Below are 23,653 nucleotides of genomic sequence, written 5' to 3'. Positions count from 1 at the left end.
CGCAACATATTATGATAACGCGTAGACGCTCCTCCATTCCCACGCGCACAAATGGTGCAAAGAGATGAACACACGCACACCTGTTGCTGTGTGAACGGATTGGCAATTACGATTATATAATTTTTTTCTCTCACAATAACTTAACACTTTTATGAAACACCCATTTCTGTTTATTTTAGGGAAATACACACATATACATATAAACTTCCAGGCCTAAACATTTAAAAGTGTTAATTTTAAAGTTGAATAAAAAAAGGACACAAAAACGGTGACAAAAGTAATTAACATAAAATTCAATATAATATTCAATTATATAAATATATATTTAAAAATAATAATAAAGAAGCCTCATTCACTCGTATAACTTTTAATGTGTACAGGCCACATTGTACAATGGAAAAATACCAAATTCAAAAGCCTTAGCGGTGGATTACAGTGTCACAAAATATTCAACAAAATTATACAACCATAGCAAAATTGAAAACGTTTGAATGCTTTGAAAATGTCAGAGGACACTCCATAAACAAACACGTAACTGATTGCAAATTGACCAGAAAATGTAAAACACACCAGAGAATGCCAAATAAATACTGTACAAGTACTGGTACATGGTACAAACCCTGCCTGCAGGCCAGCAAAGTTTTTTTCCTTTTATCAAGCACATTTAGATATTCATTGGGTTAAAACAGTACCAATAAAAAACTCAAACAGTGTAGTGTAACATAGCTAATGCAGGACACTTTAATGCAGTGCAGCATTTTTTTTTTTTTTTTGGAAAAATACAGAAGCTCCTCCAATCCCCCAAACAAATGAAAGTTCTGAATGCAATACATGTGCACTTTGGCCCAAATCCTAGTCAAACAAAGCAACATAAATGAAAATCTTATCAAGGAGAAATGCAACAGGTGCTACATTAATGGCATTGTGGTTTTTGTCTCTGAAATGGATCAAACCACAATGCACGAGTATCTTAGTCCACAAAACCTCGGAAGATGACATACAGTAACAATACTGTGCTGGTTATAATGACCTGCTCAATTCTGTGCACCTTTGGGTTGACTGAAGCCCTTTGAATAGTTTGTATCAAAGCTGTCCATCAGAAAAACAGTCCGTATGTGAGCCCTTTGAGCTAATGAAATCAGTCATAGACGTTCCTGGATGCTTATGGAATGTGTGTAATTGCTCGAAGAGCATTGTAGATTCTGTTGGAGTTGCTGTAAATGTTATAAAAGAGAACATTTAACCAATATAGAATACAAAATAACATCATTTTCTTTCATGGGGAGATTTACTAAGAAATTTGATATTAAGTTAGTTAATACAGCTCTTTTTACTGCCAGGACAACAAAAATTCAAAGCCAGACCTGACTTTCACAATTACATTATTTGGCATTCATCAAAAGGATTCCAAAACCTTGAGCTCAAACTATTTCCTGAGGTCTTCCACACAACACCAGAACAAACTACCTCAAAATCACACACATATCTTACAAAACGCGAGGATATCGCCATATTTCAATACACGGTGTTGATACAACTGCAAAAAATTCTCTCTTAAGACTCGCTTTAAAAAAATAAATATTCTTTTCGATTCTTTGTAAAAAGACAAGTAGCCAAATACATTTCAACATAAAAAAAAAGAAAAAGGTACAAATTCTCCCCCGCTCCTTGGCCATCTAAAATGTCTTGTTTTCTCACTATACACAGCACCAGTTCAAACTGTATTTCAATGTTTTAGAATTTGACGAGGCAGCTGAACTTTATACTTATGGAAACAACATGGCTCTGAAACCAGATCCTTAGAATATCAGTAAAAACAGCCACAAAACAGGTGGTGACTTTCCTGGTTGAGAACAAACTCACAGTTTCTTTCTTTTTTTTTTCAAATACACTGTGAGGTAAAAATGAAAGATTTGGACATAATGGGACTATTTGGGCAGGTATTTTAAGGAAATATTAACTTCTTATTACACAACATGTTTGTTCTTACCCACAATGCAATACAGACATGAATGAAATTTAGAAAAACAGCTAAGCCTTTACACTAATTGGCTGTATGGCCACAAATATTTAAACGTTTGAAAAACAGATGCATATTAAGACCCCGAAGAACAGCAAACCTCCTAAATGCTGAATGAAATAAAATTGTTCTCTTTCACCAGTAATAAATAAGTTATATATAACAGTATAGAAAATAAAAATAAAGCACCAAGATAAAGAAATAAATTAAGGGAAAACGTCTCTTGCCTCATGTGAAATGATACCTTCAAGTCTCCAGATGCCCACTAGGCGGCAACAGAGGACCAAACATAGCTAATCAAACTACCTAGCGAGCAAATTAAAATGACAAAAATGAATACAAATGTTGACAAAAATAAAAAAAATTCCCCTTAAATTTCTATCAAAATGTCAGAACATTTTGATTGACAGGTAGTTGAAGCAGTCATCCTGTGTAAATTTTGTCTAGAGGCATTAATAATAATTTTCTTCACTGGAGTAATTAGCTAGGAAAAGTTGGTTGCAATCACAAAATGAGAAGACCAAAAAAGTAAAGCACCTTTATGAAATCAGTTCATCACTCAATTGCCAGCTTGCTTAAGATGCACATCCTCAAAGCGACGCGTTTTTAGTTGTGGGAAGCATCCTGACAACATGCTAGTCTTCGCTTTTATATAGAAAGTAAACCTGAATTTGGATGCCATCTTTGAGAACTGAAAGCCTTAAAAAATGTTTTCGGTCTTATTTCCTTTCAGACGCCTTGTTACTTTGGATGCTTATTAGCAAAACGTGTTGTGTGGAGTAATTATTCCGATTAATCCAAAGCTTTTGAGCCAGTGTGTTGTCACCTTTAACATGCACGCTCAGCATCCCAAACCTTCTGCGAGCGCGACTGCCATCAATGGAACTACACAAAGAAAGGTTTGTGTCTGCTCAATTTGAGAATCTTGCCCAATCGCTGCTTTGCTGTGGCCATACCTTTCTTAGGACGTTTACCTACAAGAAAGAGAAAGGCCAAAAAATTTTAAAAAAGGTGAATTAAAAAAAAATATATATATATATAAATAAATAGATTTTATAAAAGCTAATTTTATAATAACATACAATATGTATTTAGAAATAAAAACAAATAAAAAACAAACACAAATAAAAATCTAAACAAAAAACAAACCATGTAAAACAAAAATACAACAATAAACAAAAATGAAAGAAAAAACAAACAAGTAAAAAAACAAAACTAAAGAAAAATCATACAAAAAGAAATGTAAAAACAAATAAATACAACAAACATAAAAAACAAACACGATTTACTAGTATCTTAACAGTAAAACATGCAGGTTTTGTGTTAAAATGTTCAATGGTGATGCTGTACCTTTGGTGGCCTGATTGCTGATTGGTGGGGGATTTGAAGCAGGCCTCTTGGATGGGTGCAGAGGTAGCGATAGGGATGGTTCACAGTATTGGTAGCCCAAAGTGGGACTTTCCCCGTGGGTTGGGGATTGTGTGCGACTGCTCCAAGCTTCACTGCTGCTGTTGCTGCCGCTGCCCTGGCTGTCCATGAAGTTCTTGTGTTCCTGGATCCTATGCTTGAGTTTAGCATGACATCCTCCTTCTGAATCATGCTCCCGAAAGCCCTCCTAAAGATAATAATAAAAAAAGACTGAACCGAGACATTGGCCATTGGAGTAAATGCCAAAACATATATCAATTTAAATTTAAATAAAATTTCATAATCTCTCCTATAACATACACCAGAAAAGGATTGGTTTACAGAAGAACAGGGTTTACCTGTGATGAATCGCTGTCTGAATCCTGGTTCTCCTCTCCTGATGCAACCTCCTTTCTACCTGAGAATGGAAAAAGAACAGATGCAATGGTTCAACAATATAATATTTTGTTAGAAAAAGTGCACTAAAAAATCATGAACTCTTACTGTAGTCAGGGGAGGGATGGTTGGTTCGAGACCACCAGGATTCTTGGGAACTGCTGGGATCTTCTGATGGGTGAGAATACAACAGCCCTGCCATAGACAGCATTCCCTGGATAGCATCCTCTTCTGTGCTTGGCGAGGTAGCATATTCACTGCAAATGCATTGTTACGATTGATTACTATTGCGTTCCCTCGATTTACTATTGCGTTCACTAGATTGTGAAAACCACTGGATTTTAAAAACACACAAAACCCTAAATTGTTCTCCAGGATGTCAGCTTTCACCTTTTACAACATTTTTCAAAAGGGCCAAGCTTTTCCCTGGATTGGTGCGTATCCGTTGTGCAGCTGGAGAAACTTTTGGTTTTACTTTGGTCGTCTCCGCTCGTCTTAATCTTTTCATCTTCCTCTTCTTCTGAAGAACTTGCAGATTCTCCCTCAGAGCAGTTCTTTTTCTGCACGGATCGGAAAAGAGGATTAAACCTAAACTAGGACTCTATGCGCTTCCTGTGCACGAAGGGAAATGGCAACATACCTGTGTAGTGCAGTCCTCATCTGATTCAGAATCCGATGAGATGTCTGAAAATACAGATTTTCTGTTTGGGAGATCTGAACTCTCTAGCTTATTAAGATCTGTGAAAAAAAGGATCAGATTAGGGGCAGGGACATTATTTTATACACTAGCTGAGAGAATAGTAATACAGACAGTTGAAACGTCGTCTTATGCAAACATCTAGTGACTAGAGTACACACAATTGCATAAAAGGATAAATAAATGATAAAACAAATACATCTTTCTGAAAAGATTTGGATGTATTTTTGTATTTATTTTCTACGGAGCCCCGCACATGACACAGGAAAAAATATAAGGCTAAATCGTTTGCACGATTTACTAATTCGTTCCCTCAATTTACTTAAACGTTCACATGATTACTATTGCGTTCCCTTGATTTATAAATTGTGTGCACGTTTACTAATTCGTTCCCTCGATTTGCTAAATCGTACACACAATTTAGCAAATCGAGCGAACAATAGTAAATCGAGGGAACGCAATAGTAATCCTTTGCACGTTTTAGTAAATTGAGGGAATGAATTAGTAAATTGTGCGCACAATTTTATTTTTTTTGCATGTCTTGCTCCGTAATTTTCTGCATTATATACGGGGAAAGTTAACTGCAGTGCTGAATTTGAGACTTTTGATGGTACCTGCAAAGGCTACATGATGCTGATCTCCATCTTTCATTTCAATATCCACTTCCTGTTCTTCCGCTTTAGATACTAGTTTAATCTTGAGTAACTCAATCTTCACATATCTGGAGCCTTCGTCTTCTTTTATCCTTGGTCTTTTTTCTCCAGCATGCTGCCTGTTATCTCTGCGTGGACAATCAGATGGGAAAAAGGACTTAAAATGACATGTTCCCAAAATCACACGACCAAAATAAGCCAAAAATTAAATAAAACGCCATTGCAATTGACTATTACCTCATAATCCTTCTAAATTTAACAATAAGTGTTAATAATGTGTCTTGTATTTGGTAACGTGTTGATTCATATGCTACAATTACTGCAGCTCCTGACTAATATATGATAATCTTGATGTGGTTTACCTGACTATACGTCCATTGCACAGCACCAGATGCAGGTGGTTGTCCAAGCTCTGCTCCACAACTGCAGCTGAGGCCGTGGAGACCTTGTTGAACTTGCCATTGACCTTCAGGTTAAATGAGGCATCCTTAAAGACCATCATTTTTTTGACTATTCTCTATAGATCAGCCTCAATGGCATTTATTCATTAATTCCACTTACCTCCTCATAAGGACCCATTTCAAGTCTTTTTAAGACTTCCTGGGTGTGCTGCTCGAAGATGTCGAGGTTTGAGGGAGCTTTAGGGCTGTGAGAGTGATGATGATGATGATGGTGGTGCTGGTCACGAAGACGTCTGGCTGTCCTGCGTGCGTGAGAACCTCTCTCGTGCGCCAACCTCGTGGAAGGACACGTAGATATTCCTTGAGATTTCATTAGCTTGCTTCCACAGTTCCCATTCTGATAATCCTTGGGTGTTTGAAACAGCATTTTAAGTTCAAATACAACAACTACAATATTAGTTCATAATGCAGCATTGAGAACTTTTTTTTTAATCTCCAAAGAACTGTAACACTTAAGACTACACTCCAAAAATGGATTCATATTAAGACCCTTTTACACTTTACATTTTAGGTTTCTTAGGTTTGATAAATTCGTTAGAATTAAATAATTAGTACAACAACAGCCACAGTAATGACAACTACAACAAAAAAACAGAATTTTTATTTTTGTTCAATTAGTAAACTACTTTAACGGATAAATTGCTGATATTCATCATTGCTGATCATTTTGTCTTAATAAATTGAAAAATAAAATATGAAACTAAAATCGGTAATTTTAAACACCACAAGTGAATTTAGGCATGAAAAATGGATATGATATATTAAATAATATTAGTAGTAATATTTTTTTAAATTAACTAAGTGAATGTAAGCTGATGGCAAAGATAATCTAAAATAAAAACATGGGAAATGAGCATGATCAATTTTAAATGTTCTTATTCTTATGATCATTTAATAAAAGCAGCAACAGAACTAAAAAAATAAAATAAATAACCATTTTGATTTCTTGTTTTTAAAATGTTTTTCATTTTAGCTTTTGTTGCTTTTATTTAAATAATAATTATTAAATAATAATAATTAATAATTATTATTTTATTTTTTTCTGGTGTTGATTTTTTTTATGCCTTCCTGTGGAACCTCCATTAAAAAAAAAAAAAAAAAAAAAAAAAAGATATAACCTACAACATTATAACTGTAAATTCATTCTTTTAGACATGACTGTCCAAGCAAGTAAGTTTCAGCATGTTTCAAGCAGTCTGGCTTACCTCAAGGTACTGGATTTCCCTGGTGAGCATCTTAATGAGATGGTTGGGTCTGATATGGTCAGGGACCTCACTGGCCGGCTCTGTGACCTGGGGAAGATGAGCACACATGGCATGACAATAAGCAGTTTGTGCCACAGAGCAAACCTCAGTTTCCCACCCAAAACCACTGGCACCAGATATCGGCAACTGTGGGATGCCCCTTGCCCGCATTATTCCAACATGGATTATAATGCACAATGGGATGATTGCAGGGGGATTTAGAGTTCATTTTAATTTAGCATTTCATCTCAGGATCTGATTTGACAGATGCGGTTTCTGGTGTGGTAAGACACTATTTCCTGCACCTCTCTCTTTAGCCAGTTCCTCAGTGCAGTAATCAAAGCTTTCACTCCCTTGATCAGGTATTCTGGAGGCAGACAGTTATCTTCTCGGGATTCTGATGACGGACAATAAACAGTAGATTAGGAGGGACACCCAGGAACGTTGTGGCAGTATGCCAGTGATTTAAGTGCTCTGTATTGACATGCTGAGTGATTTAAGATGATGTACCTTTGAGAGTCTCCAGCAGATTATTTGCTACATACCAACAAATGGCCTCAAAATAAGGAAACTTAAAGAGGTCTGGAGTCTTCAGACGCCGCTCCATCTCATAGCACCTAAGACAAGGACAGAATCAGTTACATTTAAGCCACAATATATACACAAGTAAGAAAACAATATGCTGCCAACTGCTCTGGGTGAGTGTTCTTTGTGTGTGTGTTCACTACTCACTGTTGTGTGTGTGCACTCAGATGGGTTAAATGCAGAGCTCAAATTTCAAGTAAGGGACACCATACTTGGCTACATGTCACTTTTTTTTCCCAAAGCTAAAGCTAAATAATAAGCCAAAGTGCTTCAATTCTGATTGAATGAGGTCTTAAAGTGAAAGTGCTCGCTCACCTGAGTTGCATGCCTATGTTGAGGTTGTGGAGGAAGTTTCCTCCGAAAGCCATGCAATCCTGAGAGGTGAGAACAGCATGGATCCATCCTGCAAGGGAGGTCATGAGTGTGAAAAAACAGCTGACCGACAGATGCAAACACATCCAGACATCTGGTCTGGACTGCAGCTGTCCCTTTGCCGACAGAGAGCCATTCATATCCGCTGTACAGAAAAGCTAAACCGAGAGAGATTTCACAAAAACCACAGAAATCTTTTGGACAATTTAGACTTTCAAATTCATAGAAATATCACACCAACACCTAAACCCATGCTTGTACAACAAACTGTATAAATGCACAGAACTTTCAACATAATGGCATCCAAAAGTTGACCACTGGGTGGGCCATCCATTGCAGCGATTATATGGCTAACTGAGACCTGCTGAGCTGAATCAAACCTTCACAGTGTTTAAAACCCACTGCAGAACCCACCAAACAACCAGTCTGTCAACTACATCCCCGACTTCCCGTCTACGCTCCAACGTACAGGCCACAAGGGTCGGAATGCATAAATATACATTAGATTCAAAGGCAGAGTCCTGACAATGAGCAACCTTCATACTGTAGGTTTTGTAGACTTTTTGAAGTTTGTCTCACACCAGGGGACGTGCAGGATCTCACGGTCTTAAACTGGTCTGCTAGTGCCCTCAAAACAGCTGGGAACCAGATTCATTGAAGACCACATATTTTGAGTGTGGGTTTTCATTAAACATTCAGATTTATGATGCTTCCCATATATGATATGAAGTCATGATGACGACATATGTTCAAATGAATACTGTAACTCAAAAAAGGGGTTGGAGCTTCACTAATGAAGGATTAATACTAGACTGGTTAACACATTGCTTAGATTCATGTGGCTTTCTGGGTGGTAAGAGTTTCTGCTCGTTCCTGCTTCGTCTGAACCTGAAACGAAGAGCACAAATCAGCCCTGGCTTTCTGTGGAACTGCCATTAAAGACAGCTGCTCCACAAAGTAGAATACCAGTCCTCGAGCCAGCAACAGTTGTCAGTAAAAAGTCCTGAGATAAACATAATACTTAATTTTTGTACTACTAGCAAATACAATAATGACTGCTTTTAAGCCGGTTTTCACTTAAACAGTAGCCCCGCCCCAAACTCACACCATTGGTTAAGCCTGTTGCTATGCCAGGCTGGCTTCAAGTCAGCATGAAGCTTTTCATTTCTTCCCTGCGGTGATGTATACGGAGTAAAACAGCTTCTCAAACAAGAAAGGAAATGTGAGGCATGACTTGATTTTGTCCTTCGGAAATTGATTGGAGCATTGTCGTTTGAATTACAGTCTCATGTGAATGACATGACAATACATAATACAAATATAATTTATTTTAGAAGTTATGCAAGAAAAAAAAAATGCCATTTTTATTTTATAAGAATGCTAATTTATCATCACCATTTAATATAATCAATAAATAATTGGATTATTAAAATGAAATTTAATGAATGAAATAATATACTGACCTGTTGGGATCAGAAGTGTTGTTCCCTGCCGCACGACACACTTGTAGCACTTGTCCACTTTCTCCCCGAAAAACACTTCACTCTGGGATGGAGATGAGCTCCACTCCTCATACAGTGCAAGGTTGGCTGGGGTGGGCTTTATCAAGTAAAAAATCTTCTCCCCCTACAGGGAAGAGAATTAAGAAGTCATTTATTTTCCCTATATACTAGTTGGTGTCAAATAATTTAACCATTTGTATTTATTTATTTATTTTTAAATAATAAGGTAAAGTATCATTCATAAGTTTTGGGTCAGAAGATTTTTTATGTTTTTGAAAAAGGCCTCTCGTGCTCAAAAAGCCTGCATTTAATTGATCAAAAACAGTAATAACTTTCTATTTTGATATACAGTATAAAATTTACTTTATTCCTGTGAGGGCAATTAGGCATTACTTATTTTGAAAACAGCTGTAAACTATGCTAATTTTTTGGTCAGGATTCTCTAATGAATTGAAAGATCAAACTCTCATAATGTGAACTTACCCATAGGACATGGTACCACACAGATGTGCCCCCAAAATCAATATGGAAGTCGGTATAACTGTCCTTCACGCCCATTAAGCAGTACTTCTGCACAAAGGGCTTGGGAAAGTAAGAGTCATCGGGCCAGTAGTTCTCCACCCAAGACATCTTCTGAGCGATATCAGGGACCACCACCAGCTCTGACATCCTGAGTGCAAGGTTGGAATCACAATGAACATTGCTTCACAACGAGGAAAAGCACCTTTGTGTTCAACAACAACAGTAACAAATTAGGCTCTTTAAAACAATACTAACTTGGTGTCTGAAAACTCCAGACTGATGACGTTGAGGACTTTGGGCTGCTGAGGGCTGTAGTAATACTTCACAAATGCACTTAGCTTCATCTTGCTGTCTGCTTGCCTGGCCACATCGATGACATCAATCACTTTGTCACCTCCTTTAAGCAAAGGGAGCAAAGTTTAGTGATGTGCATGTGTAGGCATCAAAAGAACATAAGACAAAAACAAATATCATTACCCAAACAAACACAAACACATGAATAAATTGCAAAAATCAACATCATTAAATGGCCATAAAGCACATTTTAAATGAAAGAATGACTGCCTTCTGGCACTAAAAAGTTTCCCAGGGCCATCTCTCCTCAGATGCTCCAGTGAAAGATTGCCTTCATTTGATGTTTCTTCACATGAAATCAGCTGATGTTTATAACGGAGACTGACAACAGGCAGGAACAACATCAGAACCCATCAGAAAGCTGCTGGGAAAAGCCTCAAACACAAAGCAGGACAGCTGGTGTTTGTGTACTCAAATGGCACCCTAGTGCATCTAGCCAGAAACAGACTCATCCCACAAAGACGACCATAAAGAGATCATTTATTGCTGTTCTGGATCGACATAACTTGCAACACTGCCAATAAAAACGTCTACTGGATCCTTTATGGATTCAAATGCACCACTGGTGGCTTCAACAAATATGGGTTTGATTTAAAAATCCAAGCACCACAAGCTCCAAGACTGTAGTAAGTGTTTATATGTGCATAAATTAAAGCATTTATGCTATTAATTACTACTTTTATCCACTAACAACAAACATTTTAATAGTTCTGGAGACATAAAATGTAATTATAAGCAAATGGAAATTTTGAAAAAAATAACCCACAGTGTTCAATTTTTCTGGCTGTAGAGAGATGCAGGCGAGCTGCCCATGGAAATAACTGAATTAGCTGGGCAGCTAGCCTGCAGTTAGCAGTCAGAAGTGCATTAAGGACTAAATCTTGAGCTTTTAGTCTGAGCTCCAGATGTAACGTCACTGCAGTTAACTTTAAAAACAAATTTTTTGGAAGGCATGTCGTCAGACGTTCAGCATAAAGCAGCACACCAAAATTATGCAGACTAAAAGTATTCAGCCCGAAAACAAGAAATAATTTTGGGCCAAAATAGTTAAAGAGGCCAAAATTATTGACTGACATTTTATTAGTGCCAATGACGATTTGAGTGTGCATTTCATGTGCACAATATGGATAAGCTACAACAGGTTAGCAGTATGGATGCACTTTACTGCAAACAAATATTATGCTGAACTAAAATAATTCATTTGTACTTATATATAAAGAGATCATTGCCAAAAAAGCTTTATTACAACTGCGTTTCATTTTTCACCTAAGTATACGAAACCCTGAAAAGCATAAAAAGTTAAATGATTCATTTACCCAAATTTAATTACCTACATTTCAGTTCCAGTTTTCAGCTAAATAAAAACCTGATTTTAGTTTTGATGGATCACTGTTTAGAAACCAACTTGAAATTACTTGACCCTAAAGCCTCGTTCACACTACAAGCGACGCACAGCATCAAAGTGGCACAATCCCATTCATTTCAACAGAGATGGCGAGAAAGTTGAAAATCCTTCAACTTTATGCAAATGAAGAGCGACTTTCCTTTGCATTTTTGCCGTATATAAACATATGCGATGGAAAAGAGCAAGCTCTGTTTCTCATTCATTTTTGCTTTTATGTACGGATTATATTAAATTATATTATATTTAGTCTTTTGCCTGCAATATGTTTGCATTTAGGTGCAAGAAAACACTACTAGTGTGAACGCAGTTTAAAGAATGTTGCACCTATTGATAGTTGTTGCTAAAAAGTCACAGTTGCGTTGCTTAGAAAACTGTACAGACAAGCATCTCTGACATTCCTCACAAATTCTCTGTATTGCATCTCAATAGCTAATTTTGCAGCAAATCAGCATGTATTTTGCAGAAATTAGAGAGAAAATGTCGACAATTAGCATTTTGTGCTAATATTAGAAATGTGTTTACAGAGGAAATAGGGGATAAAGAGGTTGTGATGAAAAGTTTGAACCATATTTGTCGGGTCATTCAATATTATTCAGTGTGAACTCAAGGTAAATGAGGCTACCTTTTAAAAATCAGTGAAAAAATAAACAAAAACTTAGCGGGCTGCTAGCTTAAATGGCTAAATACATTAGTAGCAGCCTGACTTAAGTTATGGGGTCACCAGAAGACGCAGCAGGAGCAAACCTTGTCATCACCTCACTGTAAGTCCAACATAATCACACTTCCATCCCCAGTGGGCCGTAGACTCCCCTTCAGGACCCAAATGGAGCAGCTGATCACTGTGTGTGTGTATCACGATAACAATACACTATACACACAAATGTGAGGTGTACAGGAGTGAGCTGTAACCTAAACTTTACGGACAAAGCTCAGTGGGGAAGATATACCGACTGTGTAAACAGACACTATAAGGACCAGGCTCTCAGTGAGACTAGGGCTGCTAGGCTGGTGTAAAGGAACACCACTTTTATCTGCACCTTTATTTCATTACAGGTTGATTAATATTTGCTAAAAGGTTAGAGCCATCTGACCCACCTAAGATTAACATCTGATCTCTGCAGTGGCTGGAATGTAATCCAACTCCATTACATGAAGACAACTCTTAATGGAATTAATATTTAAACCCATGAAGCACTGCTGCTCAATGGCTATAAATGTAGAGCACAATGGGTTAAGGTGAAAGAAACAGGGTGAAAAGGACGACAGTAGCTTATTCCACTCTCCCTCCTTACCGACATAGCGCTCAACGTCCTTGACAGAGAAATCCGTTGGAGGTAAGCGGAGGCCGAGCCCTTCCATTTTGTGTACAGCGATGGGATAGCGGAAGCCATGTCTTTCCAGATACCTCTGGGTGACCTGACTGCCCTGCATTGGCTGCAAGATCTCATCTCCACTGCAGATTAAAACACAGAAGTACTGATTAGAGAGCAGATCAGAGTAACAAGTATGAACTACTCAAGCAAGAACTGAAAAAACTTTTAATTAAAAAGTTTATTCTCCAAAATTCTTGAATATGCCCAAGCGGTTTAATGCATTCATGAAAGGAGTATCAATGTAAAATGCACAAATAAAATGGTTTCTTTTTTTTTTTTTTATTCTTTGAACTCAAAGAGTCCTAGAAAAAATCTATTTCTTAAGCAGCAAATCAGCATATTTACAATGATTTATGAACGATTATAAGACACTGAAGACTGGATTGATGGCTGCTGAAAATTAGCGTAGTGTACAAGTTGTATGGACAATTCTTATGGTCCTTTCGAATTCTTTGTGGAGCTTCAAAAAACAAACTATTTCTTTAACTTTATTCCTGACTCACACTAAACAAATTTCACAAAGAAAAGTCACAATAATCACTTGTTTTCAAAGTAGAACATTAGTTGTGCCCATATGTGTAATGTGGCATAATGAGCAAGCACCAAGCGCTGGAGTGCTTTGCCATGACGGTTTTGGTTTCCCACAGCTCGCACACGTACTTGGGGAAGGTCCTGGCCTGCAGCTCCTGCACAAACACAGAGGTGCCAGCCTGCACTGGCTTACTGCCGTCATCTGGCTCGGTGTAGTCGTGTCTGTGCCAGTTTCTTCGCTTCTTCACTGTAAATTCAGGCAGAGAGAATTTATTACGGCTGGCCTCAGAACTATACCACAGACATTAGTAGACTACCACAACACCACACACATCTGTTGTGCACCACTGCTTGTTGATCACAACGGTTTAGCGGACTAGAAATACTGTGAACCCTCTTAAACCAGTTCCAGTCTCCATCTGATTAGTCTTATAAAAAGTCCAAAAAGTGGATACGTACTCAGAGATGGTCCATGGTGGACGTCACAGTTGGGACAGTGGTAAACGTCAATGTCCACAGCATGGTGCTCTTCTACCTCAACACAGCTGCAAGAAAATAACGTACATTTTTTAGTTTAAAGATTTGTACACATTAAATAGTTGTCTGAGCATAATCATGTTGCAATGACCAATGCATCTTTGATGTAAGTTTGGCCCAAATCTTAACTGTACACCTGTTTTAGCCACGTGAATAGATTTTAGGAAGGAGGACAAGATCTTGCATGACATTTAGGCTGCATAGTACAGAACTTCAATGCTAAACATAAGTTGCTAAAATGTTAAAACTATAAAAACAAGTTGCTCAAGGAGCTTATTAAAACATCCCCCACAACTGAAGAGTTCAGTGGCTTTTTGAACTAACTTAGTAACCTCGATTATCGCATATAGCACACAAACTGTAAAACGTTCCAAACCACGCTTGAAATCTAATCCTGCCAAAGACTGAACAGATTCTGCAGTGACCGAGGAGCAACTCCAGACTGGGTCATCTACGGTCAATTATGTTTAACCCCAGACAGGCCTGGCTAAACCAGAACTCCAGATGTGAGGTTACATCTGGTTTGGCTCTAGGGCACGAGACAGAAGGTGAACAGAGGAAGGGAGTGTGTTTGTGTTGGAAACGAGTGTGGGAAATGGTAGCACTGAGTGGCAATGGTGTGTCCACATCAAAAGATGTAAATCAGCCTTCCTACTTGGAAAATTTGGGGATGTGCGTTTTTTTTTTTCAATGCCACAAGAACAAGAGGTATTATATAGCCACATTATCAAGAAAATAAGCTGCCAAACAAACAAAAAACATTACACAAATGTCAGTCCTTTAAAAATGTGTTTTCAGGTTTTTTTTGGCTTGCTCAAAAAGGTTTAAGTATAAAGTCATATTTAAATTTAATTCAGACGTAAACCGATATGTGCAATTCTGAGATAAAAAAAAGTCAGGATTGTGAGATCTCTTCAGAATTGCGGACTTTCTTGCAATTCAGAGTTAATCTCAGAATTGTGTTTTTTTTCTGCCTCTGCTAGAAAAAAAAGAAAAGGTAATTGTGCCTCTCTCATAATTCAGACTTTTTTCCTTGTGATTGCGAGTTTTTATATCCTAATTTAGATTTTTGTTCTCAGATTTGCAAGTTTATCTCACAATTATGAGTTATAATTCTGACTACTACCAAGTCCAAATTGCGAGAAAAAAGGTTGCATTTATTTTTTTCATACTATGGCAGAAACAAGCTTCCATACACTTCTAATGTATATGGTATTCTCCCAATTTAAAAAAAATATTTTATATTGTTTTACATTGCAAAATATAATTCGGAAAACAGAAAAGCACATAAGAATATGCACATTTCTTTCATACATCCCAATTATCTGTTAATTCTTTGTAAAAAAAACAAAACACTTTCTTTGTAAATCGAAAGTTCTTATTCACATTTACACACAATTAAACTTGGATCACCAAGTTCAAATACATGCAAGCCAAGTACCAATGCTATTTGGTTTCAATGAACTGGATTCATGCAAAGCTTGGTTTGAAATGGCATAAGGGTTTTATTATCCAAAAATTAACTAGTCAAGTCAGACATTTTATATAGCGGAAATGATGCACCAATCGGAAGGAAGTGCACCACATCCACGTACATTTTTTATTTCTTCAAATGAGCCAGAACAAACTGATCTAGCTGCCACTCCAAATGCTGGCCAAGGACTTCCCTCCCTCCTTTCCTTCAGACTCTCACTTGTGACTGTGATGAGACAACCAAAAAGGACATGCAGGAAGTGACTCATGGAGATCATTACATCACAGTGCCTCTGCTCTTGACCTACAGCAGGACGAAACACTGGCTTTCTCCTCAAATCTGTGAGAAAGATTTACTCCTACTACATCTGAGTAATCTGTGGTAAGGAACACTGCGTCACTAAAAACAGATTCTGACTCAAGAGTTTTTGAGGCACGATAACAGATGCTGAAACATTCTGTTGCCAAGCAAAACGGGTGAAAGGAACAGGGTGCATGGGAGAGAAAAGACCGAATCTGAATGAGTTCAGGCCTCAAGAGAGCTTACATCATGAGGGATCGGTGGGCTGCTAGTGTAATATGAAGATTGAAGCAGAAGGAGAGAATGATGCAACAAGCAAAGAAAATATGAAGTGCAATATTGTTCACAAGTCTCCACTCTGAAGAGTCAAATGATGAAATAATCAGGGTTGCAGTCAAGTACTCACATAAATAACGAGTAACTGATTACTTTTACTATTTTGAAATAAGTTAAATAGTATGAGTTACTGTTTTTCTTGATGTTTTTATTAATGCTTATTGCTCATTTATTTGTACACAAAAATGTGAAATTGTTTTATTCACAAACATTATCAACAATTGTTAGGAACTTGTCTTTGAAGTTAGCCGACTATCCAGCGTTTCTTTCCTTTAATGCTGGTTTGGAAATATCTGAGAATACATATATAATTAAAGTAGATAAGCAAGCCAACATCTATAACCTTGTCATAAACAGATTCCACAAAACCTCATGGGATTTGCTAAATCGTGCACTTATTTTTAAGTGGGTGGTTCAAGCATGGAATATGATAAATAGCATTAAAGTATGAGAGGTGCAGTAACAGACTTGTTTGTTTCAGTGTTATTTTATTCATTTAAATCTTACCAGACTATTGCATTTGCTCATTTCCAAGGCTTATGCTGTTGCACTAGTATTGCATGTTTGTCAGGAGTGGAGGGGGGATCTTGACGGGAAACAGAATGTCATTGCATCTGTCCAAATCCTTTGTCTAAAAAGGATGCACATCACAACAAAACAACATGGACAAAACGTACTAGATCACCGTACTGGATGAGTCTTTGACTAAAAACTGACTGATTTGAGAAATAACAACACATGCAAGCCTCTAGGCACCGTTCCATCAGTATCATAAATCTGGAAGGAAGAGCCTTTAAGCCCTAAAAAGATATTGGGATTTGGCCTTAAAAGACATGAGAGCACACTGAGTGGCTTTTTATAAAGACTGTGAAGGGCGAGATCCTCTTCCACGGTTGAAGAACGCTCTGACAACAGCCGTTCCTCTCAGAGCTCTTATGACCTGCCATTTATCCTGAATAGACATAGTCATTACTCAGCGGAAATGTAGGCTTCATCAGGAGATGGAACAAGTCCAAACAAACAATAAGGATGTGGCCATTTTTCTCAATTTGCACGTTTTTGGAGAAGTGCCCATTGGGCCCCCAGTAAAAGCGCAAAATATTCCTGATGGTTCCTGAGATAATAGGTAAGGGCTGGTTTTGTGCAGCCTGTTACATCAAATGTAGAACCTAGCAAGGGATTTAGTAGCAGAAGGGATGGGTTGGAAGATACTTGAAGGTTCCTTTGAAGGAGCAATTGCAAGTGCATAAACCTAACAAACCAATTAGATCTCCTGAAGGCTTAACCAATCATTCACGTAGACTGCAAGCAGATGAAAAGAATCTCCATGGTGATGGCAAGATCACAGGCAGAGCTCACAGTATGTAAGCCATATATCCCATTATGGTCTCAGAATCCCACTTTGTACAATATTTTGAGCCTGAGGCCTCCTTGCTGACTAAAGCATGCATAAAAATTTGGAGAATTTGAACTCTAAAGTCTATTTAGTCTATCACAACCAGTCCTAATTTGTGCTACTAAAGAAGTAGGAATGGGAATTGGAAGGAAATGTAATGATTCAGAACACTTAAAGGGATTGTCCACCCAAAAATGAATATTCTGCCATCATCACCTACTCACCCTCATGTTGTTCCAAACCTGCTTTACTTACTTTCTTCCGCTTAACACATTTTGTGTGGGGAAATGCTTCTTTTACCATTCCACACACAAAATTACAGATCGGATGGATTTCGTTTGAGATGATTGCATCACGCCTGCAAAAATTGGGGAAACCTCATGGTCACCATTCACGTTCATTGTATGGAAAAGAGCAACGTGAAAACTCTGCTCAGCATAAGTTTGGATTGGCAAGATGGTGATTAAATGATGATAGAATTCTCATTTGTTTAACCTGCTGAAAGCCTAAAGTGCAGTTCTATAACCTCAGGACTGGGTAAACGAATCAATTTTAGCTCACTTACTTGACTTTAATTTATAGTGGACCAAATTTGATGTGGAAGTGTAGGGTTTCCGAGTTGGACAGCAAAGCAGAACCTGACGATGACCTCTTGTATGTATCCAGAAGTCCCAAGCTTGAGTTACTCATCATTTAGTGGACACTTTCCATCCTGTGTGACCTATACTCTAATTACAATGACAGTCCTCTGAAATAAACTAAGGTTAAGTGCTTTGCTTGAGGGTATAATGATAGAAGAGCAAGACTAAGTGGCTGAGCAGGACTGTGAGGTGAACCCATTCCCTTTGTCTTAAAGGGTTAGTTCACCCAAAAATGAAAATTATGTCATTAATAACTCACCCTTATGCTGTTCCAAACATGTAAGACCTCCTTTTATCTTCGGAACACAGTTTAAGATATTTTAGATTTAGTCCGAGAGCTCTCAGACCCTCCATTGAAGCTGTGTGCACGGTATACTGTCCATGTCCAGAAAAGTAAGAAAAACATCATCAAGTAGTCCATGTGACATCAGAGGGTCCGTTGGAATTTTTTGAAGCATCGAAAATACATTGTCCAAAAATAGCAAAAACAACGACTTTATTCAGCCTTGTCTTCTCTTCCGTGTCTGTGTGAGAGAGAGTTCAAATCAAAGCAGCTGGATTTCCGGTTCGCGAATGAATCATTCAGTTCACCAAATCGAACTGAATCGTTTTAAACGGTTCGCATCTCTAATACGCATTAATCCACAAATGACTTAAGCGGTTAACTTTTTTAATGTGGCTGACACTTCCTCTGAGTTCAAACAAACCAATATCCTGGAGTAATTCATGTACTCAAACAGTACATTGACTGAACTGCTGTGAAGAGAGAACTGAAGATGAACATCGAGCCGAGCCAGATAACGAACAAAAGACTGACTCGTTCACGAGTCAGGAACCGTTTCTGTCAGACGAGTCCGATTCGTGAACCGAAGAGCTGATGATACTGCGCATGTGTGATTCAGCGTGCAGCAGACCGACTCACAGAGCGTCTGAACTGAACTGATTCTTTTGGTGATTTATTCAGAACTGATTCTTAGTGTTATGAGTGATCATCGCAAATGACACCATTATGTCGAGCGCAAAATAACTGGTGAACTGTCCGAAAGAACTACTGGTGATCCGAACACCGATGCAACCGGTTCTTCACTCGTGAACGAGTCAGTCTATTGTTCGTTATCTGGCTCGGCTCGGTGTTCATCACAGCAGTTCAGTCAGTGTACTGTTTGAGTGCATGCATAACTCCGGGATATTGGTTTGTTTGAACTCAGAGGGAGTGTCAGCCACATTAGAAAAGTTAACATCTTAAGTCATTTGTGCATTAATGCATATTAGAGATGCAAACCGTTTAAAACGATTCAGTTCGATTTGGTGAACTGAATGATTCGTTCGCGAACCGGATATCCAGACTGCTTTGATTTGAACTCTCTCGCACAACAGACACGGAAGAGAAGACAATGCTGAATAAAGTAGTCGTTTTTGCTATTTTTGGACCAAAATGTATTTTCGATGCTTCATAAAATTCTAACTGACCCTCTGATGTCACATGGACTACTTTGTCCATGTCCAGAAAGGTAAGAAAAACATCATCAGTAGACCGTACACACAGCTTCAATGGAGGGACTGAGAGCTCTCGGACTAAATCTAAAATATCTTAAACTGTGTTCCGAAGATAAAAGGAGGTCTTACATGTTTGGAACAGCATAAGGGTGAGTTATTAATGACATAATTTACATTTTTGGGCGAACTAACCCTTTAAAGAGCTCCACTGCAAAGAACACAGAGGACACTGCACATCATGATGTGTGGCTGAACTTATTCGCTAAATGAAGCCAGGAAACTGTCTGCAGAAAAAAAGTCAGCAAACAGACAGTGAAGCAGCAGGAAGCAGAACATAAAATGAAGGCAACGAAAGATAAACCAAACCTTCACCTCTCCAGCTTATGTCTCTGTGAAGAAAACGACCGCCTGTCTTAAACGCAGACGAGCCCTGAGAGTAATGAGCACAGGAAGCTGCATTTAGCAGAGGAAACCAGGCTTTACTGCTTCAAACCCACAAGCTTGGCCAAGACCATCACCCCAACAATAGCGGTGGACTTCCTCCAGACACAACTGTGCTGCAAACTCTTGCTTTGTTTAGAGATCTAAACACAAACACGACTGTAACTGCCACTGAAAATAGCATAGACCCTTATGTTTCTTGAGCAGCAAATCAGTATATTACAATCATTTCTGAAGGATCATGTGACACTGAAGAGTGAAGTAATGATGCTGAAAATTCAACTTTGCATCACAGGAAAAAAAATAAATTACAGTTTCAAATATCTAAAAATAGAAAGCAGTCATTTCTAATAATATTCCACAGTACTGTATTTCTGATCAAATAAATGCAGCCTTGGGGAGCATAAGAAGAGACTTCTTTCAACCTTGGTTTGAGGCGACATTCCCACAGCTCTAACTACTTTTCCTTTTCAATGCATTAAAATACTATAACAGCCCTTATCTGATGTGACAGATGATGGTGTTGAAATCAATAGGTTGGCAACCTAAGGCTGTTAATCATAACGTAAGCAGTCTTTAAAAAAAACCATCTGACAAACAGCTCAAATAATGTTACTAAAGACTATGGAAAACTGATATCCAGAGATCTACTCTACTTGTGTTTAGAATCATGTAATCGTATTTATGGAGGAGATATTTTCTTTTTGTCTTTTAGCAAAAGCAACTTTACATAAGATTCCATCAGATTATCATCACATAATTTTATCCTAATTGATATTCTAGTGAAACCGCACATGTTCACAGGATCATCATCATGATCAAGAATCCCTAATGTCCCATACAAACATGGGGGTGACGTTTTGACCGGGCCAATCCAAGTAACAAAAACCTGGGTTGACAAGACAGAAGTCATCTATCTCTCCTCAGTGTTTTCAGCCTCAGAGGGACATTGATGAATGGGGCTTTGAACTTGCCTCTGGGCAGAGAGGCCTCCATCAATCTTTCCTCCTACAAGCACACCCACGCACGTGCATCATGCATGCAAATACACCAATTATTCAAAAGACAGAGACGCATTGAGAATCACAGACCTCAGAACTGATTTAAGAGGATTTTCTGAGGATAAACTAACCATTAGTAACATTCCATTTCTAAGGTCACCGTGAATGCTGTAAAACTGGCCTGCACCTGACAAGTAAGGCATGTATGGGCAGCTTTTGAAAGGCTGAAACTGTACGACTGGGCCTCTTGTCATGAATATCAGGAGTTTTGTAATCCCCAGAGTCCTTCACCCCTAGCGGCTCTTGCCTCCCAAACCAGGCTGTGCATGGAGCCAGATAACAGCCAGGACTGAGTGACCGGCTAGACGGCTTAATCCCATTGGTGGCGGGCAGCAGTTCCACATGGAACCTTTGAGTAACAGAACAGAGCACACCAACCACACCTAAAAATACGATTAGTCCACGTTATCAACACACCACAATGCTGTAATGCAAAGATACAGAAACCCCTTGGCAAAATTCAACATCACTTGCAATTCAAACACATAGGCCTACTGCAAGAATGCCTGAAAAGCATGCTAAATATTTATATTTTATAGTAAGGGTGGGGAATTTAGGATCTTTCAGACTGACTTTTAATATGCTGTTATTTATTCAGACCAAAGCTGTGGTGTGATTTGCAATGATTTAAATACATTTAAATGTACATAAATTGTCTATAATAGTAATAAAAGTTCCTATTTTTAATGTCACATTTATATAAATATATTTCAATATTAATAATAATCAAAATGTTAAATGTAAATTTAAATAATTTATAAAACATTTTCTCATATTTGTTAACTATTAATTTAAAACTATAACACACACCTAGCTTATCTACAACACTTATTTAATATATACATCTAACATTTTTCCCCCCTTAAATTAATGTGTAAAGGTTCGCAAGCAAACTAAAACGCGCCATCCAGCAATTTCACACTTATAAACAAGCAGTGTTCTTGCAGGCTTTTCGGCTATATTTATGGTTCAAGCTAATTTTATCCCGAGCATTTCACACATGACTTCAGCTCCGAGCTGCACACGTCAAACGGTACCTCTCCCTTTAAGAGGAGGAACCATATGCCCATATTTGTAAAACTAGGGATTTAAATGCCCGACCCCAGCTGTCAATCAAAAAAACCAAACAATCACAGAAAGCCTAAGGCGCTGAGCACCGTTACAAACGTGACTTTCCTTTTTATATTTACTACTCCAATAAAACCTAGCAAAACCCCAAACTATACGCTACTTTTATAGCAATAAGTAATGCACATTTAACGAGAGAAATAGGGAACGGTCTGAGCTAGTAAACTCAACCACACGTCTTTGTTTAGTTATCCCCCCCCCCATACATCCCATTCCCCGTGTAACTTTTCATCGAAACCCCCCACGTTTCCTCACACTTCACATTATGACTGCTGTAGAAAAACCAACAAAGAAATAACTTGCATGTATTAGACAATTAATTTACGAGCTAAAAGCAATACAATTCGCAACACGGGCTGCATAAAATAAAAAACCATTAAATAAATAAATAAAATAAGCAGATGTTGCTCGGCAAGTGAATGTAATTAATGTTGAACGCGAATTCCTTACAGAATTCCTATAAGACTCTTCCAATACTTTATATTTTCTGTTAATGCCTCCAACAACCAATACAGTTTATATACATTTTATTTTGTTGACAAGTATTGAAGAAAACATCATGCACGAGTTCACTCAAAGCATGCAAGTTTCAGCACCACATCGACCAATAGTTCGTTCCAAATTGTTTCTCTCTCATCTTATGTTTCCATTTTAGTTTCTGCTGTTTGACATGTAGCAGGTTGACCCAACTGCTTTTAAGTGTGAAACATTAATAAACCTTCACGTGACGTCTGACACACCACAATCTCACGTGCACTTCGATGCTGACATTTATTTACTTTTATGTGACACAAAACTACACAAGGGGTTAATGTCAGCTGATGCTCTGCAACTCCTAGCCACAAAAGCTTCTGAGAAAACCCTACATGAACCCATTTTTGCTGCTCGGATTTTTTTGAGAAGCCGTGGAAAAACAATCCAAGGTTACTGCAAAGCAATAACGAAGCTTTAACAGACGGGTAACACGAGGGTTTATATTGTGAAAACTGCAAAGTGGGAGATTAACAAAGCACCGCGTGAAATCGCCTCAGTGCGAGCGAGCGAGCTCAACGCACGGTTTACTGACAACCCGAAGTGCCATAGGATTTCATACGGAGTATTTTGTTGACTTTCAGACGCAGCGGATGACGAAGACACGGTTGAATTCCTTACCTGCCGTGAAACCAGTCCTTGCAAATATCGCATTCGATCATAAACCGGCTCACATCGTACGGCTGCCGGCAGACGCAGTACAGCTGGGCCGTCGCCATCTTCGGACTGTGTCCCCAAACAACGCAGCCAAGCTGGGATCGGGTTGGGCGGGGATTCCGTCTAATTATG

At 38.2% G+C, this 23,653-nt stretch overlaps 1 protein-coding gene across 2 annotated transcripts; it reads right to left on the bottom strand.

Annotated features, from left to right (window-relative positions):
• Positions 1-351: 351 nt before the first annotated feature.
• Positions 352-23,653, bottom strand: LOC127947442 (lysine-specific demethylase 7B). Of its 2 annotated transcripts, XR_008151292.1 has the most exons (21): positions 23,486-23,653; positions 13,982-14,067; positions 13,652-13,769; positions 12,911-13,071; positions 10,115-10,256; positions 9,821-10,007; positions 9,299-9,461; positions 7,779-7,866; positions 7,389-7,495; positions 7,184-7,275; positions 6,840-6,926; positions 5,735-5,980; positions 5,536-5,639; positions 5,135-5,301; positions 4,464-4,561; positions 4,214-4,383; positions 3,932-4,080; positions 3,787-3,845; positions 3,371-3,635; positions 2,847-2,994; positions 352-1,214 (listed from the first exon to the last, which is right to left on the bottom strand). XR_008151292.1 is itself a non-coding variant. In XM_052544563.1 (20 exons), the coding sequence occupies exons 1-20, from the start codon at positions 23,581-23,583 to the stop codon at positions 2,906-2,908; spliced, it is 2,676 nt and encodes an 891-aa protein (XP_052400523.1). In that variant the 5' UTR covers positions 23,584-23,653; the 3' UTR covers positions 352-2,905. The 2 variants fall into 2 exon arrangements, 1 of the variants encoding a protein (XP_052400523.1); XM_052544563.1 differs by having other exon boundaries at positions 352-2,994.

The sequence above is a fragment of the Carassius gibelio genome, chromosome A25 (assembly GCF_023724105.1).
Source record: "Carassius gibelio isolate Cgi1373 ecotype wild population from Czech Republic chromosome A25, carGib1.2-hapl.c, whole genome shotgun sequence".
In the NCBI taxonomy this organism is placed as follows: domain Eukaryota; kingdom Metazoa; phylum Chordata; class Actinopteri; order Cypriniformes; family Cyprinidae; genus Carassius; species Carassius gibelio.
Note: the sequence above shows the minus strand (reverse complement) of the source record. Positions and strands in the feature narration are given on the sequence as shown.